The 19489-nt window shown below is 30.1% G+C and overlaps 4 protein-coding genes across 5 annotated transcripts in view; 1 reads left to right on the top strand and 3 right to left on the bottom strand.

Moving 5' to 3' along the window:
• The window catches only part of LOC139087829 (uncharacterized), a 124955-nt gene extending 121526 nt beyond the window's left edge, over positions 1–3429 (top strand). For both annotated transcript variants that reach the window (XM_070636763.1, XM_070636752.1), the window contains exons 15-17: positions 166–395; positions 505–867; positions 984–3429. In XM_070636763.1, coding sequence (XP_070492864.1) covers positions 166–395; positions 505–809 — 535 coding nt within the window. In that variant the 3' untranslated portion in view covers positions 810–867; positions 984–3429. The remainder of the gene's footprint in view (positions 1–165; positions 396–504; positions 868–983) is intronic.
• Positions 3430–6236: 2807 nt separating this feature from the next.
• Positions 6237–7908, bottom strand: Psf3 (DNA replication complex GINS protein Psf3). The gene is made up of 6 exons (XM_070636551.1): positions 7775–7908; positions 7575–7713; positions 7374–7504; positions 7140–7299; positions 6898–7026; positions 6237–6542 (listed from the first exon to the last, which is right to left on the bottom strand). Exons 2-6 carry the CDS (start codon positions 7656–7658, stop codon positions 6417–6419), a joined length of 630 nt encoding a protein of 209 aa, XP_070492652.1. The 5' UTR covers positions 7659–7713; positions 7775–7908; the 3' UTR covers positions 6237–6416.
• A 4224-nt stretch (positions 7909–12132) lies between these two features.
• LOC139087751 (probable nuclear transport factor 2) lies at positions 12133–13764 on the bottom strand. Its single transcript, XM_070636653.1, has 3 exons — positions 13408–13764; positions 13141–13346; positions 12133–12769 (listed from the first exon to the last, which is right to left on the bottom strand). The coding sequence occupies exons 2-3, from the start codon at positions 13295–13297 to the stop codon at positions 12348–12350; spliced, it is 579 nt and encodes a 192-aa protein (XP_070492754.1). The 5' UTR covers positions 13298–13346; positions 13408–13764; the 3' UTR covers positions 12133–12347.
• A 2105-nt stretch (positions 13765–15869) lies between these two features.
• LOC139087818 (uncharacterized) lies at positions 15870–19015 on the bottom strand. Its single transcript, XM_070636742.1, has 2 exons — positions 18636–19015; positions 15870–18176 (listed from the first exon to the last, which is right to left on the bottom strand). Exon 2 carries the CDS (start codon positions 18025–18027, stop codon positions 17107–17109), a length of 921 nt encoding a protein of 306 aa, XP_070492843.1. The 5' UTR covers positions 18028–18176; positions 18636–19015; the 3' UTR covers positions 15870–17106.
• Between the last annotated feature and the right edge of the window lie 474 nt (positions 19016–19489).

Raw genomic sequence — 19489 nt, 5'->3', positions numbered from 1 at the left:
TTGTTTTTTGGTAGGCTGTCTGTCTACTTGTCTGCCTTGCCTGTACAATTTTCTGCGTAACGATCGTAAATCTTTGTGTCAAACTCTATAAAATATATTACATATAAAATTTATATTCGTAACTAATTGTAATAAATTATCCATTACCGATTAATTTTCCATCAGACCAATTTCGATGATTATCGAGCCAATATTACGTGAACCCGGAAGCGTTTCATTCTCATGGATGGAAATACAACGTACAAAGGCATCACTGGTACAGCATTTAGATCAACAAACAAATTATACAGCAAATGAAACGCTTATGGAATTCGGTTTATATCCGAAAGGTGGCGATTGTGAGCATAAATGTCCTGAATTGAATGCTTGTATTGCCAGTAATTTATGGTGTGATGGTAATAACAATAACAATATTAATTATTGCTTGCTATACGCACATAACCTCAATTTTTTATATATATATTTTGTTCAACACGTGTTCCTTTTCATGCATGACATTCACAGGATATCCAAATTGTCCATCTGGTTTCGATGAATCATCCAGTGAATGTGGTGCAACAAGAAAATTATTGGAATTGCCAGCAAGTCTGTATGCTGCATTAGGTTGTTTGGCAGCAGGCATTGCAGCATGCCTTATATTTTGTATGGTTGGTATATCACGACGAAGAAAAAAGACCAAAGAACCAAAACAACATCCAACACAAACAGCTATACCAATACCTAATGGTACATATACATTACCAAAGTCAAATGGCAATACATACCAGAAGAATTCGTTGTTTTACAACAATCATGATCATGATTCCTGACATATGCTTCCACCGGTGGACTATGTGGACTATATACATGTTGATAGAGAAACCACAGGTCGGTAAATTTAATTAAATTGCAATTAAAGTGACAACTACATACAACAAATGTTGATAATTTTTTTATATCCCCAACTTAATATTTGTTGCTTCTTTTTATTGTCTCGTTCACAGTGTGACCGCCGGATAGTGTCCAATATGAATCGTTTTATTATGCGAACGAAAGTATTGATTATAACTCAATTTATAGTAACAATCAGCGTCAACCGAATACGTTTAGTAATAAATTAAACTATCTAGTTACAATCTTTTACATTTTCTTTTAGGGGCAATGAGATGAATGAATGAGAGATACTGTTTATTGTTATTACTTTAAATGCACAAAAAAAATAAGAATAATAAGAATAATAATAATAATGTTCTGAATGAGACTATATTTTTTAATTACATTAATACTTCCATGGAAATGAGATTTTTTCCCCCTTTTTCTCATTCTTTTGATAAAAAAAGAGAATAATATGAAGATATGGGATGATGGAGAAAAAGTACATTCACATATTTAATGTATAATACATGCCTCCACATATGTATTCGACTCTAAAGGAAATTTATATGTAGACATAAAAAAAAGAGAATTTTTTTAGGGATAGGACGATGGTTGTGGATTAGTGATTAGTTTTTTGTGATTATTACTGGATTATTGTTGTTTTTTGATATTCTGGGCTACACAAAGGAAAATGGGGTATCCATGTGGATTTCAAATGGACTGATAACCCTATTAGATATACCCGAACAGCTTAGTGTGCTCGCTAGGACAGCGTTACGACGATCTATTAACAATAAGGCGCGAATTCGCCTTGATGGCACTGTAACAGCTTTGTGACGCATTGTGCTGCTCGGAGTAGCTGGTTAACCAATATTTTAACGTCCTTATTTAAATTTACCATGATTTTTGGCTAAATCTTGCAAATCCTTTCCAAAAAGGAGGAAACGTAGACAGCGGAACATATTCGACGGACAGAATTTCGATTGTCATACGAAACTTAGGTTAAGTGCTTAATTTGACGTTCATTAAATTAAACAAATGCTCAAAATTTACTAACTCAGCAATATTTTTAGATTTAGGAATCAAATATTTGATAATACATCCCTTCCATAAAACTCTAGCCATTTTTAATAGACACAAACTAAGTTGAATTAGTTAAAATGTTGAATGTCAAATTATTAGCACTTGAAACTGGCTCTATCGCTGTATCCTGCCTTGCTCATTGATTGATCAATGCTAATGATTGATTACTGATTGAAGGTTCAATATTGTTCCATGAGTTCATTGATCTTCTACAAGATATCTTTCCATCTACAAAGTGATCAACTAATTTCCCGGATCTTTCATAGAGTTCCTTACAAGATGACCAGTCAAAAAGAAGAATCTTTCGAGTACTATTCGCCAAATTCTTCATCCGAGCAGTACAATGTGTTTTTGGCCACAACCAAGACGACGTATTATCAGTAAGACGAGAAATTGCTCAAACGAGATCATAATGGTTGATTTCAACTCAAAGTTACTGCCAAAAATATGTTTCACTGAGTTGTGCTGCTCGGATCATGTTATGTTTCTAGAATAAAGTATGGAAATAGGATCTAGACCTTCTTATATCCCTAAGCTATTCTTTTATACTCATTAATATCAATAATCCGCTCAAAAATAGATCATTAATCACAATCCATCGTCTTATCCTTAAACTTAATGTTTAACTTCAAAATGCCAATGAGGAAATAGCAATGTTTGATGTTGAAATTACGAGGCACTAAATTTAACTACATTTTATTTTTTCCCATCCGATGAACTGCATCCAACCCCTTATTTCCCCAGTTCAACAACATCATCATCATAGTCATTTCAACAAAAAGAAGGGAGGGAAAGAGACGCGCCTCCATTAAAGTACTTCCTCATTTTCGCACTCTCTTTCCATCTTCCTTTACATCTCTCTATCCTCGTTAGTCATGTAATAGAAATTAATTAATGAAAGGATGAGGAAAAAAAAGAAGAAAATTACAATGAGAATGAGTAGATGTAAGTAAGGCATAATTAAAGATACTTATAGTATGTAAGGAGAGTACGTGTCGATAATCGAATGATAATTCAAAAATGGCAACTAGTCAAAAAAAAAAAAAAGCGGGAAAAAGACTTTTGAGATGTGTCAGGAGTAAGAAAAATTAGTCATTTCCTTTGCACGTCCAAAAATATTTTTCATGCAAAAAAATAAAAATTTTTCTCAGCGGAAAATGTCAAAAAATAAATTTTTCGTCGCGTATTTTTACTAACTGAAGTGAAAGAAAAATATAAAGTTAAATCTAGGAAAAGTCGACTAGAGGAACTGAAAAAGATGAAAATTATGTGGAAATTATTAGAGGCGATAGGAAAATAAGATAGTGAAAATGTCACCAATAGTTGGTGGTTGGAAGGCGCAGTTGATGTGCTTCACAAGGCAGAAAGATTGAAATGAGTGAGATTCAACGGTTTTATACAATTTGAATCGAAAGTTCTTTTAACGGTTCTTTGAAATTAAAACAACCACTTGCTATAAAACGATTTTTTAAAATTTGAATCGAAAGCTCTTGTAACGGTTATTTGAAATTCAAATTATTACTTGCTATAAAATAAGTTTTTTTTTTTCAATTTTTGCCTTAAATATAATTAAATTCGTTGATTTGACAGCACATGTGCTTCTATAAATTCTATAATCATAAAGTTTATGAAAATTTTAGTCTAAATTAAGGTTTAAAATTCAAAATTTACGAAATTCTTTTTGCTTCATTCAAAAAGACGCGAAAAATTCAAAATACTAAAAACCGTTAAGGCTTAAAATTCAAAATTTATGAAATCTTCTTTAAAGAAAGACGCGAATAATTCAAAATGCTAAAAACCGTTAAATTCTAATTTTATCTTTGAAATCTCCAAAATCACTCAATTGACACAAACAACATCCCAATGTGTCTAAATCAGTTTCTGTCCTTGTAAGGCAACGCGCCAGAAATAGTTTTTCCCTCAATCGACGATAACTGTAATATGTATATATAAAATAGTGGAAAATATATTAATTTTCTTTGATCATGAAAGTCTATAAAAGTAAGAATGAATGAAATTTTACGGTGCAGTAACTACGCGCGCTTATGAACATTAGTTAAATTGTTAATTCATGTGGAAAATGATTCTTTTTTCCTCCTTTTTTTACTCTCTCATTTTCGTTCCTTTTCGTGGAAAAATACTGAAAATCATTTGACCCAAATTTCATAGCCTTCCTTTTATTGACTGCCAATTGAACATGCTATATTGTTAAGGTTGTCACAAATATATATATATGTGTATATATTTGATGAAACATAAATTTTAGTTGTTACACCCTCGAAAGAATTATTATGTATAAAATGTACTTTAGGTATTGAACATGAATTTTTAAAATTGAAAGCTTTAATGATGATTAAAAAGTTTTATCTATTATTTCTTTTGAAGTCTTAAAAAATTCCAAATTTACTTCTTTTAAATCCATACAAATGTTTTAAAAGGAATTGTATGGTTCTGAATCATTGAACATTTGAGGTTTTCTAAGAATTTGTCAATTTAAAATTCGTCAAAACCATTCAAATGATGAAAATCAAAACCATACAACAGTTTGGAACATTTGAATGGTTTTGACAATTTAAAACACAAAATATCGTTAAAACCATGCAAAAGTTTTCAAAATTGATAAATTTTAAAACCTCACAAATGTTTTTCAAAGGAATTGAAATGCTTTCTTTCAACCATTTTTAAATTTGTTCAGTTGAACATTTCTAATTAGGTTTTTACCTCCAATTTTTCATGATTTTCATTAGCATGAAAAGCACTTTTTTTATTACACAGAAAAAAGAACTTTACTGGTTGCTTTTTTGGATAAATTTATACATTAAATGAGAGAAAAAAAAATTCATGTTTCGAATGAAACTTTAATGTGCACATAATGATGATGTATATTACACAAAAGAAAAAAAAAAGTTTTTAAAAAAAGTAAAGGAAAAAAACTGAAAAAAATGTTCATAAAATAAAAAAAAAATAAAATTCACTAACTAGGTAAAAATGATGAGAATGAATAATTTTCAAATTTGCACGCATCAGCACTTTCTTCAACGTCATGAGACACAGAAAGATGAAAACAATACAGGATTCTCTTTTTTAATGAACGAATGTGAAATGATATTTAAATTAAAATTATTTTTGTTCCTTTTTCCTCTCTTTTTCACAATTTTCAGTGGCATTTTCCTCGTAAACAATATGCTTTAATATTCAGTTTGACTAAGTTTTTTTGTGCATATGATAATTTTTCATAATGAAAATATGTAAATGTTAAATAAATTGAGTACTTAATTTTATTACATTTCCTGTAATTACCATGAAATATTCATGATCAATATTAAGCTTTGTGCTTGATACTTATTGATTTTCCTTCAAAATGTTACGACTTTCGAGGAAATAATCTAGAGCAAAGAATTAAGAAGTTTTTTTTCTGTTCCTTTATTTCTTTGTTTTGATAAGGATTTAACAGCATTTCTGATTCGTTTAAAACTTGAAGTTGCGATTTTGTTGGAATGGAAATGAAAATTTTCTCGTTAAATATTTAATTTGTTGGGAAGTTGCAAAAGTTTATTGAATTTTATTAAAAATTTAAAACTGTAGATTATATTTCAAATTTTAACGGATCTGAAAAATTCAAATTTTAACGGTTTGAAAAGATTCAAATTTTTAATGCTCAGAAAATTTTCAAATCTTTGAATGAAGGTTTGAGTCTTGGATAGATTTTCAAATTTCAAAAAACCGTTAAAAATAAAAATAATATTCTTACAATTTTGATATTAATTTGCAGTTTTAATGAATTAATTTCATGAATTTAATGATCAATCTGTGAATATCCAACATTACTGATCGTTTAAAAATTCCAGGAAAATGCGCTGAAATCATCAAATTAAAATAAAAATGTTAAATGCCGACTTTTATACCTATTTATATGAATGGAATTTTTGGATATACATTTTTTTTAAAGAAATAAGTTTTAATGTTATTTGAAGAATAATGAAATAATAAATTATGAACATCATTATCATATGAAAGAATTTTTCATTTCTTCTTTTTTTCCGTTACTTTTTTGAGACTTTTTTAATTCCTCTGGAAAAAAAGGGAAGTAAATACCTACATTAGAATTTAGAAATAAGACAATGCCACAGAATTTTAAATGAAAAAATGAAAAAGTATAAGGATAAAGTCTCACTTTTTTTCAAATGATAAGTATTATAAAAATAAAAAAAAACAGACATAATGAAAAACTGTATAGGAAGTGATTGTAAAATGACAAGAAGCAGAGGAACTGTTAATAAAAAAAAATGAAAAAAATATTTCAAATTAATTAATTTGCATTTTGATTTATTATACTTTTTAGTACTGTGCCACACCCCACAACTGATGGACGAAGGATGTCACAAAACGCTCCGTACAGTAATTAATTAGAGCTTATTCGAACATCCCCAATAGTTCCATCAGATTCAAAAAGCTGTAATTATCACTGTAGATTATAATCATGTCCTTTGACTTCCTGCAATGGCATTTTCTGCCTCCATTAGTGCTCGTTTACGTTTTCTATGATTGACGACCATCTCAGATGTTTTTATATTCACGGAATTTTCTTGTAGCCACTCGGAGAACTGAAATGTAATGAGACACAGTTGATTAAGTCAATGACTGAGTAAGAATCCTTGAATAAATTTTGTTGGATTTTTAGGGCATGAAAATTGATTTTTAACTGAATTTTCAAATTTAAACGACTTTTTGAGAACCATGTGAATGTTTTTAGTAAAATTGACATTTGAATGGTTTTCAAATTTAAAATACAAACGGCCGTTATTTTTTAGAATCAATTGAAATTGTCTAAATCGCTTTCTGTTCATAGTCGTGCAGATTACATCAATTCAGTTATATCAAGCACCTCCTTTTAAACCTTGAGAAAGTTCACACAAAGCACAGTAAAAGGAGCAATTATAAAATCGACAAAAAACCCACCTTTTTGTTAGTTTTAGATCCCTCAAGAAACAAATGATATTCAATGTGATCAAGCCGACTCTCATTTCTCTGCTCATTGTTAATGTTGTTACACAAATCCTTTAAATACTTCATTCTCGAACGACAAGTCTAAAATAATTTTATGTAAATTAGATTCTCTTTGATTATGAGTAAAAAGGAGACATCCTTAACATCATTTGTCCCTTTTTTCATTATTATTACTTTTCTTTCTACTTTCTCACCTCATAAATCATTCTGCCAACGAAACCATTTCGGTCAAAATGCGAAACGTATCGACCTAGTTCGTAAAAATGCTTATTAAGTTTTCCTAAATCAACAGCAGTTGCATCAGCTTTACAGATCTCACTGTAAGTTGATTTGTAGATGTTTGGAATTTTAACACTATTTAAGGGATGAGAATCATCATAAATTTTGATGCTTTATGTAAACATAATTCAAGTCCAAGTTTGTCTTACTCATAAAACTGATTTCTTCCTCTCTCTTTTTGCACTTGAAGGATATACCATAGCGGTAACTGTACCTCTTGATTTGCTTTTAAATCTGTTGACGAATGTGATTGATCCAAGAATCCAAGATTGCTTAATTCCTGCGAATCAAGACAAATTGTGAATTATTTAAATTAAATATTTTTTTAGGATTTTCTTTCAGTTTTTTACCTGCTCAGTTATGCACGGTATTTTCTCTTGTGTCACAATTATGTCATCGATTGAGAAGTAATTTGGATAATATGTACGTTTCATTATAATTAAGCTTTTTGTTTATTTATCCTTTTTGAAGTTCAATTGTTTACTTTTACTGGAAGATAGATTAGTGTTAATTATGCTGTTTTTACAGATTTGTTTGCTGTTATTCTTACATCGTGCTATAGATACATCATTTCATTATCATTTCACTTAATTTAATTTGCTAAACACTGGCTAATCACTGAATTAATTTAATGTTTTTGTTATTATTTGTTTGTTTTTTGAACTTCAAAATTTGGCGGGAAAAAATTTGAACTTTTCTCACTCAAAATAAACGGTTTTGAAAAATTTAAATTTCTACAGCATGAAGTTCTACAGCATAAGTTCTCTACAGCAGCTTCATCAAAATTTCAAATTTCTGAAATACGTTAATGTTGATAGATTTTTCTTCTCTTTTCTCATCTAAAATAAAATTATTATCGAATTATGTTCTGCATGTACCCTTAATAATTCTTCATATTCTTCATAATCTCATTAATGTCCAACAACTCACTCAATTAATGAAACAAGACACAGCATATAATGCCTCTGTATCGATAGATTCTCATTTTTTTAAGGTGTTGCAGCTTATACTGTAAATTATGTAGATACCACACCTTTAAACAATTTATTAGAAATTAATTCAATGGGAAACTTTCTCTCTATATTATCTAATAGATGGATAGGGAGGAATGACTGACTAAGGGTGACAGTTTAGCCATCTATAGAATTTTTACATTGGATTAAAATATTGTTGTTAATAGATATTATATGTTTTATTTTATGTAATTAATTTAAGGAGTTAAGGATCGATAATTTTAGTTTCAAAGTCAGGAAGGATTGGCATTGAAATATGTTGAGTGTTTTGTGATTGTAGGCTCACTTTTGGGGTTAATGCACTGGATTGTTAATGTATGTGTTGATTCCAAGCTTATTATGCTTCTAAAAAGAGAAATTAAAGTTTAACGGCTTAATAAAATTCAAATTGAAATCTAAAAATTCGTTAGAAGTTGTCAAGAAAAATTCAAATTCTAAAAATCCGTTAAAGACAACAAACATAAATTTGAAAATAGAAATTATTTAAAACCAATTTCCGTCTCGGATAAGACCATAATCCCATCAAGTCATTCATCTCTGTTGACAATTTACAATTTTAAAATAAATTCACATGAAAAAGCAGTGATTTAAATTGCACAATTTCCAAAATCAGCACAACAATTTTCAAACAAACCACTTGAAAATGCATCTTAGTCAAGCTGTTGAAATTTATGTACTGTGGATTTAAAATTTATTTATGAAATTTTTTTTTGTTGTTGAACATCCCATTCCATCCCTCTTATTTTTTCCAGTCGCAGACACACTGAGTGGATTATGTTCCGTATGTGGTTCTTGCCTTTTAAGCCGCTCTGTTCAAGAGGAAAGGAAAATAAATTTTCAGGAAATGCTTGTCGGCAGATTTTTATGTACACAGAGAAGAATTCCTCGTTTTTTTGTCAGGGAGATTGAGAGGACGTCTACATTTATGGATGTAGATTGTGATTTAATTTCATTTTTGGGATATTTGTACATTGACAATAAATTGAAGAGGAGATGACTTTATGTGATTGGGACATACTCGACGTACAGCTTTTTAGTGCTTTTTTGAGCCTATTTGGAAAATTACGGTCTGCTTGCAATTTGTCTGCCTGTCATTTTGAGAAAAACAAAATTTAAAAATTTAAAAAACGTTATTTTTCAAAAAAAAAAATTTTGACCGTTATTTTTGGGTCAAAATATTTCCTAGTCGTTAATATTCAAATATTTTTAAGACCGTTACAATTCATACACTTTTTGAACCATTTCTCATTCAAATAATTTTTAGCCGTTAATTTTCAACTTCAATTGTTTTTTCAGAATCTGCGCTTATATTGCTCATCTTTAACCACGTCCATACTAATTTGTATCAAAAGAAATTGAAACTTTATCACGATTAATCCAAATCATGTTTTTCTACTGTTTGGACATGCTTTAATTTTATTGCTCCGCAATTTACGTGCACAATTTCGATGCAATTTTTGTATCGTAAAAAATATTTTTTTATGGATTTATCCATAAAAACGTACAATATTGGTCCGTTTCTGGAACCTTTTCGTACAAGTCATCTCAAAGAATCTGATGAAAAAATTTGCTTCTCATGTTTGGCTTTATTTGGTCAAGTTTTATTAATAGAATTATATTGGATGCATGAATGGAACTCTATGCTGCAGTATGAAGCTCAATGACTATGCATAAAAGTTTATTAAATTAATTTTCTGCTTAATTCACTTTTAATCTGTACAGATATTTGAATATTTATTGAGGTTATGTTTATTAAATTCTTTTGGAATATTGAGATTGATTTCTGGGAGTTTTATTGATTGGATTGCAAGGGTTATTTAAGGTGAATTAGAGTTGAATTTCTAATGAAGTAAATTCATAAATTTTTTCCTGTATGGAGCAAATTCGTAGTTTGAAGCCCTTCAAAAATTAAAATTGGCAAATTTTTGGATGCAATTTTCATTTTTAAGTCAAACTTTGACTAAACAAGGATATTTAGTAAGTAAACCATGAAATTTTGTTTAGTATTTGTTAATAGACAGTATTTTAATAAGACAATGCTCAGTTTTTAAGGTAGAAACAAACAGATTTGATATATTTGCATTATTTACAACATCAATCATTCAATTTTGTATATCTTCAGTGAATAACCTGTTATATTAAGATGTTGAATAGCTGTCAAAGCTGTATAGTTGCTAACCAATCAACACATTCCCATTAAAAGCCTTTTATGATCCAATAAATCTATTTAATTTCTAAAGATTAATTAAAAGCCATTAAGCACACTAAGTTGTTAAATAAATCACATATCCAGGATATTGGCATTCATGATAAATTCATGTTACTCAATTTGACTTAAAACATTCCCATCAAAAACCAAATTGAAGGATCATTCAAAAGTTACTTTTTGTAAGAACACGATGAACATAAAAAACATTTTGTTCCCTTCACATTTCCATTTCCAAAAAAAAGAGCATTAATAATTCAAATAAAATTACTTCCGTTCCTGCCTTTTCATGGTATGAAAAATTTAAATACCGTATATTAAGTGCTATAATAATTTTTAAACAAATTTTTTTTATGTGAACATACATCATCAAGTGGCTGAATATTTATTACACATTCCATTAAAATTTAGAATGATTCCTCCACTCATATCTGTGCCTTTTTTTAATCTCTTTCCAACTCACATCTCATAAAATATTTAAGAATATTTTTCGGGCAATAAAAAAAAAGGTAATTGCATGAAATTTATCTTCGATTGAAAAACGCAAAGAATTTTTTTAATCACAGGTTCCTTTGTTTGAGAGCCACAGTATATTTAAAGCACCAGCGAGAGCTTATAGCTTAAAATTAATGAGGTTTTGTATATTTCTCTCATTCTCTGTTCATCTTAATTGCGATTCCTTTCTCATATAAATTCACAGAACATCTACAATGTATTAATTTTAGAAGAATTTTTTGTACTGCTCCCTTTAATAGTTCAAGGAAGTATGAAGGAAAGGATTTATTGTATTCAACTATTTTTCAGTGATCTATATTTATATCTTACGGTAATAAAACTGCAAGATTCTGTGCTAAACCTTAGTTTATAATCATGCAGCAATTTTAGAGCTAAGCTCATCATTTTTAATGTCTTAATAATACGATAGCAAAGGGAATTTTTTATGAAGCAGTTTGTGTTTGCTTGGAAGTATTAATCACACAAAGTATCAAAGCTCTTTGTGTTGAAATGAAGATTAATGGTTTTTGAAGCATTTTTAAACGATTTTGAAAGATTTAAACTATTTGGATCATTTGAAAGATGCAAAACATTTGAAGGGTTTTGAAGAAGATGCGAGAAATTGTAAAGTTCTTAGTAAAATTGTGTAAACAAATGTGACTTAAAATTGTATATTTAGTGCTATTTAAGGTAAATTAAACGAGTTCAAACCTACAAATCGATAATACATGACCATAAAGATCAAACTACTTAAACTTTGAAGAATAAACAGTTGAATTTCAACCAAAAAATCATGAATCCAATCGTTAATCCGAATAAACAACGAAGCAGGTCTTAAATCAAATTTTCAAAAGATATATTGTGTCCAAAGCAATAAACACTTCGTTTCATAATTAAATTTAATTCGAAACCAACATGTTCACGAACCTGAAATGAGGACAAAAGAATGAGAAATGACAGTACGATTACACAGGAGATTTATAATGATAAATTATTGAAGTATGAAACGGAAAATTAAAATATCACCTCTGCAACTTTTTATTTTAATGACATAAAAGCACTTCATAAAAAACTCATAATGGTCAGTAACCTCCCAGGATAGATGGGATGTAAAGTTCACTGGCTTACAATGTGATGAAAATATGATGTAGCATTTGATGAGCATAAATTTTATGCCAAACACATAGACACACATTTACATCAAAAGCACAAAATTTATTTATGTTTTATGGACATACTGCATTTGTATTGTAATGTTAAGCACAAAAATATATTCTCATGAGATATACATAAAGAGATATACACATACATACATTGAGTTGATTAAGGATTCATAAAATGTTTCATTACAATATAATTCCCAATAAATTAAGCAGCACTTTATGGTTCTTCACATAATATGACATTGTTTATGGACGAATCACACGAAATATATCATGTTGTAGGAAGAAGCTACCCTTTTGTGGCTTGTAAATGAATGTCTGTGCATAAAGATAATCTTTTTTATCATTTTCATGGACTTTTCCGATCACATTTATGATGACGCCTCCGTCATGAAGAGGCTGAGTGTCAATTGATAAAATCGTTCTTTTAAGACTTTTTAATTTTAATGCCTCAAATTTTTCCAAGATTTTTTTTGTTCCACGATATCGTTGACCTTCGAATGTCATGAATGAATCCTCAGCATGATATAATGCGACAAGTGATAGACGCTTTTTGGGATCATCGAATAATGAGTAATATTGTGAGACGTAAATCTTACCCAGTTTATCGAAATCCTTATTTAAAATTCTAAAGTCGTTCTCATAATTTTCTGTTGTTGTGGCATTTTCTGTGTGGGATGGAAATAATATTTTGTATAAGGATATATAAGCATTGGGTTTTGTCAAGTTAAATGGAGATCAGGGGAGTGTGAATTGAAAGAGTATGAAATGTATGTAAATAGTCCATGTTAATTTAAGGTTAAGATTTGTTAGTTTTTTAGAATTTAATTTTTAACGGATTTTCCAATTTTAAAAGGTTGCATTTGTTTTTTTGGTGATGGAAAAATTGAATTTCAACAGGATTTTCAAAATTTGAATTTTAAAAAAAATTTAAAATTTTAACGGATTTTCAAAATTCAAATTTTTAATCAGTATTTTTGATATTCCTACATTTTTACATCCACAACCCCCTATTTTATAAGCTTAATAATTATTTTACCATCATCATCGTCTATCAAAAATTCATTCACTGGTGTTGTAGAATCTTCAATTATTTCGATACTATAATCTTCATCTGGTACAATGGTTGTTGTGTCTAATCCATGTATTGTTGCAAAAAGCAATTGCAGGAAACAGTAACAATAAAAAATCGACATCCTTTATCTCTGGGTAGATGATGAAGGCAAAAAATAATTATCTTTGATCCTGCAAATATTAACTGACTCAGAATTTCGTTTAATTTTTTATGCTGTACATTTCTTCTTACTTAAATTAAAATTTTTTGTTCTTTTCTCAGAAAGAAAAGTTTTCTTTTCGGACGTTCTTTTTGTTCTTGCCAGCACCAAATAACTTTTTCTGATAATTTTCTTTCTTCCTCAATGTCTTAACACTGCAAAAACTTAAAAGCGAATGAAGTCAAAATATAATTTGGGTTTTTTTTGGAGATTCTCGATTTTTTTAAAAAAAAAAGTGTAAAGGCATTCAAAGAATCCAATTATAACTGTATCAATGTGAAATGATTTTTTTTTAAAAGAATAAACTCGTTCTTTGCAGTTCTGTAGCACGCTTCATGGTGATATTAAAAGACTTTTTTGGACGTTCTTGCCAAATTAAAATGAGCAGCTTTACTGGTGGCGTTTGGTCTGTTTGTTTTGAATTTAGAATAGAGTTTGGGTTTTTTGGAGTGTTTATTAGATTAACACATTATTGCTGTATTATTTGCCAAAAAATACTTTAAAGATGCTAATCAAATTAGAAAAGGGTCAATGATCAAAAATAACGGTTAATAAAATTTTGAAATTGTTGAATTAGAATTTGAATTGTAAACATTCGTTACATTTGAAAAATAGAATTTAATTTTGAAATTCATACAATTTATTAGTATCCAGGTAAGAACTGCAACCCTGAATTTCCTGCACTTTTTAATTTCTTCCAGACTGCAGTCCTGCAATTTTAGACAAACCCAACAACTTTCAATCATCTTGTAATCTAAATCACAACAAACATTCAGAGCATCTAAAAGACCAACAAAAAGAAGCTGAAAAGCGCTAAAGTCATGAACATCCACTGACCTGCAACATTCTCTTATCTCATTTTTTTCTTCATGCTCAAATTCTTATCGAAATTCTTGTTATTTTCATTTTTTTCTTGGCTAGATCCATAGAAATTTCTAATTGTAATAGCGATTGTGCAATCTTTTCGCCTTTTTTGGCACTCAATTTCTTAACTTTTTTTTTATTTTCTTTTCTCCTTCTTACTTTAACATTTTTCAAATTGAAAAAGTTTATGTTTGCCACTGCAATAAAACTCAAAATGAAACGATGACTTCGTGTACACAGTTGGCAAACAAAGATGATGAAGAAGAAAATACCGGGAGAAGCTTTATGTCCAGTGTAAGCTTTTCTTCTCTTTTTTTGTAAGAAAAAGAATTTTTCATCTCGTTTTTTTGCTGTGAAACCGTAAATGTATAAAGATAGTAAGTGACACATAAATGTCTTAGAATAAAAAAAAGCTGGATTTATTGCAATATTGAGCAAATAAAAATCAATGATGATATTGTGTGCAAAAGTTCTGCTCGGACCGAGACAAAACAATGATCATTTATCATTCGTGAGGATTTAAATTATTTACTTGACATATTTTCATGTTCTTCCTTGTCTGAAAAACTTTTGCATTAAAACAAAAAAGAAGGCATGAAGAAATTGGAAATTCAGATATTTCCATTATAATTAAGTCAGATGCTGTAACCTTCCAAAAGTTTTGATTTGGTCTATGAAAGCTTTATATGAACTTGAAAATTGCAATGTTGATGGACATTTCAATTTAATTTGTGTTTTGCTTTTGAATTTCAAACCTTTTCAGATATTCTGAAATTTTCTGACGTCACAAATGGTCTTTAGGTTAGTCGTTCAATTAATCACTTGCTAAATGTACTAATTGAGACTTATTAAAAGACTTTACTAAACTTAGAAAACAGTAAAAATTTGTTAATGACGCAAGCAAATGGAAATGATGCTGGATTCCGCTCACATGTTTAGAAAAGAACAGAGCTTGAAGTCAGATGCTGTTGAATGAAGTTAACTTTTACTCTACCAGACTATTTTGAATACACTTTCCATAATTCAAGTCGACATGAGTTGTCTACTTTTGGACATTAACTAGATCTGTCAATTCTAGTTAAAGACAGAATCGTACATGATGCCGATATTAGGACGAACTGGCATTTAATCCAGTTTGACGCAAGATCCAATAAAGTGACGAATTTCTTGTCATTTCTGCTTTTAAGTAGTGCTTTCTAATTTTAATGATTAACGAATAGCTTAATTAGTTTTCAGCTTTAGATATCAATATCTAGCTCTAGATTGAAAAGATTAGTAAACTCTCTGAAATTCAAAATTAAGGGAAAAGACGTTGTCGTCTCTCTAAAATTCCATATCCTAATATTTATGCTGACTTTAAGAATCATAATCCAAACCTAATCTATAAATCTATCCTAATATTGCCTATCAGTTCCATGCCTTATAATGATAATACATTCACCAACAAAAAGAACAGTTTCATCCACAAAGATAATCCAACGCAATAAAAATAACAGCTTAAAAATTCATAACAAATTCCACAAGCAAATCTAAACAACGAAAATACAAACAGCAGAGGACAAAATCAATAAGGAACAACAAAATGACAACAATGTTTTGAGAATAAATAATAAATATCTTAATGTTTATTTTTGCTTCATGATTAAATCATCTCCTCATTACAATGATAATAAAAGCTTATTTAAATTCTGTTTTTCTTTCCTCTCTATTCATCAAAAAGCAGATCCCACACATTCAATGAATATTTTTCAGTTTTGTTATCTTATCTCGTGAAGCACAAAAGCAATTTTAGTCAGTACTTTAGGAAATATGTCGATATGCGGGGTTTAGGCATTAAATCTTTTAGCACACTATAATGTTTTTATTTAATCTGTTATCAGTTGATAGTCATCAGCCATTATGACATAATTTATAACATTTTGTCGCGCGTAAAAAATTCATGAATGAATTAATGCTTCTGGGAAGTTAGCATGAGATCGTTGATACTGTTTAAAGTGATGTTTTTGGGGAAATGCTTGTAAATTTACTCGCGGATCAAAGGATATTTCATTTTTCTATGAATTTTGAAGAGGTTTACCCAAGAACTGCTTGTCTGTTCATACCCAGCGTTTTAGATGCGCAGGTTTGCAGTTTTCGGTTGTACCTCTTAGCTTGTCTAAGGCGGCAGACCTGTAGTTTTCTACAAATGTTAGAATTTTGACAATTTTCTTGGAAAAATTTATTTTTTTTGGCTATTTTGAATCTAAAGTCAGTGGTAGATCATCTGAATCCCTAAAAGACATAGACAACCTATTTATCTGACAGTATAGTCATCTAATACTTGTTTAATCGACCATTTACACACGATATCCATGATTTTAAACCTCAAAATCCCCCTCAAATCCAAAAATTTGTCCTAATTCTCATGCCAACTTCACTTCCTCTACAAAGAATAAAAGCCGTTCCCCATGAAAAACATAAAAAGAAAAAATGAAAATTGTCGAGGATGACGGGAATGAGTATGATTTTGATGAAAGAATAAAAATGTACGATGTGGGTGGAAAGTTGATGTTAATCATATTCCTCATCATTCATCCTACATAAATTCTCCCACTGACTGTTGTTTACACTATTCGTTTTTTCTTTTTACGTTTGACAAGTCTCATGATAATGAATTATTGTGACGTCACATGCAAATGAAATTTATGAGGCAAAACTACTGAATGTGCTATAATGTTTGGCTGAGAGATGCTGTTGATGATAATGATTATGATAAATGAATTAGAATAATTTCGTGATCATGATGTGTGTGCTTGTTGGATGGAAAAAAAAGAGTAGAATTATATCCAAAAATAACAAAGTGTCAGCACTGTCATAATTCCATTTGATTAGAGATTTACTTCTGTTGTTGAAAGTATTTCATTTTCATTCTCAACTTCTTCCATTAGAGTTGTGTCTTGTGAATAATCAGTTGTAGTTTCTACTAAGCCGTCATTCACAACTTCTTCCATTAAAGTTGTGTCTTGTAGATTATCAGATGTAGTTTCTACCACGTCATTGAGTGGGTCGGGTTGGGCATAAATATCAACTTCTGGTATGTCAACAACAATTGTGTTATTTAGTCTAGATTCATCTGTGTATTTGTAGATGGAATAGTAAGTCTGAACACGCTGAGCAAAATATTCTAGGAATGATGGAAATTGTGAATAAACTGTATCTTCTGGTGGTCGTGGTGTACGATTCCATGGATTACGGAATAACGCGAGAAATTGATTGAGGAATCCTTGTTGTGGGAGTTTTGCTTGTATGCTGTGCGGCACGAGAAATGTTATGACTGAATAGTTTCCACTCTTCAAATTTGTCGTGTTTGGTTCGAGGTATGAGAATTTAATCGCCGTATTACTACTCAGCAATGAATCAAGTAAATATGTTGAAAAATCAACAAAATGTGGATTTTGCTGCGATGGCTGTTGTAAATCATTCATTGAAGCGGATATACGTTGAGTGGTTGTTGCGGGCAACATTGTGGTACCCGCTGATCTCAATCGAAATGCGCTTATGATTTTTTTAAAAAAATTTTGAACTGGACGTGACGCACTCGAATTGAGCTCATTATTTTGCCTTGACTCAAGTTCCAGCTCGTGTTGCTGTGGTTTCTGCATTCGATATTGTTGGTTCTCCTCTAATAGCAACGGATGTGAGTAAGCTGTTGAGTAGCTTATGACGACGATGAAAATTAATGTTAAATGCATCGTCCTGACATGAATGGATGATGGTTCGTGCTTTCGTGTGTAGTCGTATTCTCCCATATATATATATATACTCAAATGAATGCGGATCTGCTCATGAAATATTCAGTACATGCCGTTTCGTGCTTTTCTCACTCTTGCTTACTTCCTTGCTTACTCGACTGCCTGCTTACTCTCCAAGGATGTATCTTTCTACAGAAAATTGATGACTGACACATAGATACCATTAGTTTACTTTTCAGTTACTCTCTTACTCTTTTTAGCACGTTTCTCTTGAGGTAGGAGGAGGTTTGAGATTTTTCTGGCTGATTGGGTTGAATCGGGATGAAAAATTTAAGTTTTGGGAGCTTTATGGATTTTAGGGTGATTGAAATTCTAGTTACTATTGAAAAGTAATTAAGTTTTCATCTCAAAATTGATATTAAGTCTGCCAAATGGAGCTTACACGCTTTACATACTGATAATCATGCCAAGCAACCTCCCAACTAACACAACGTGAGTAATTTCCAAAGTAAACTGACCCACCTCAAGAAAAGTACGTAAAAATAATCCAACACCATTATTGCCAGTTCTTCATACTTAATTTCTTCTTGATATCCACAAAATGAAATTGCGGAAAAATAAGAAATACTCAAGACCAGAACAATAAAATTAAAAAATCAACTCACATTTTCAAAGTTCTCCGCAAATTGAACAAGAAAGATTTTTTTTTTTCAAAATTAGCTCTTTACAAAAAGCTTCACTTCTAATCACGAGCACAACTGAGAATTGAATGTTGTCTGTTAAATCTTTCTCTTTATTATTGCAATGCCACTTAAACAGTGGAGAAATGTGAAATGTACACGTAGAAATGTGTAAAAAAAAAATATATATTCATCGTTTGTCTTCGTCGAGCATATACGTCTGTATAAATAAAGAGAGAATGGACTGATTGTCAGTCAATCTAAAAGAATATAACTGTATTAAAAAAGAAAGAATTTTATTATAACTTGCTAATAGTAGCCGCAAACTTACAACCGGTTTTTTTCGGCTGCTGTTTACCTTTTCTCTTTCCTTTTTGGATGTTCTTTAAAAATATTACTGCTCTCTTTCGCTCTTATAATTCAACGATGATACATTCTTTTCCAGATAATACACTGTTTACATGATGATTTAAGTAGTAAGCCTTAAGAGATTTTATTTTTTTTTCGTGCACAGTCATGATATTTTTCGATGATGTTTTTGTGATGATAAAAAAGAATTTATGAGTACAAAATATAAAATTTAATTTTTACAGCCTAAAACTCTCGATTGGTAACACGATACGATGAGGATGGGAAAGTTGTTGTCGAAATTTTTTAAGCTTTTTGAAAGGATTTTTCAGAATTTTGATGATACACTGCTGGATTGCAGTGTGGTTACACATTAATGCTAAATGGTTATAATGATCTCCGGTTTCATTCTGTTAATACTGTTAAAAACTAGGACGAAGCAACAATTTTATGACTACAGTCTGGTTAGCAAATTTCAACGGCTATATTTA

Source organism: Chironomus tepperi, unplaced genomic scaffold (assembly GCF_022539635.2).
Source record: "Chironomus tepperi strain 1889 unplaced genomic scaffold, CSIRO-AGI_Ctep_v1 contig_11, whole genome shotgun sequence".
In the NCBI taxonomy this organism is placed as follows: domain Eukaryota; kingdom Metazoa; phylum Arthropoda; class Insecta; order Diptera; family Chironomidae; genus Chironomus; species Chironomus tepperi.
Note: the sequence above shows the minus strand (reverse complement) of the source record. Positions and strands in the feature narration are given on the sequence as shown.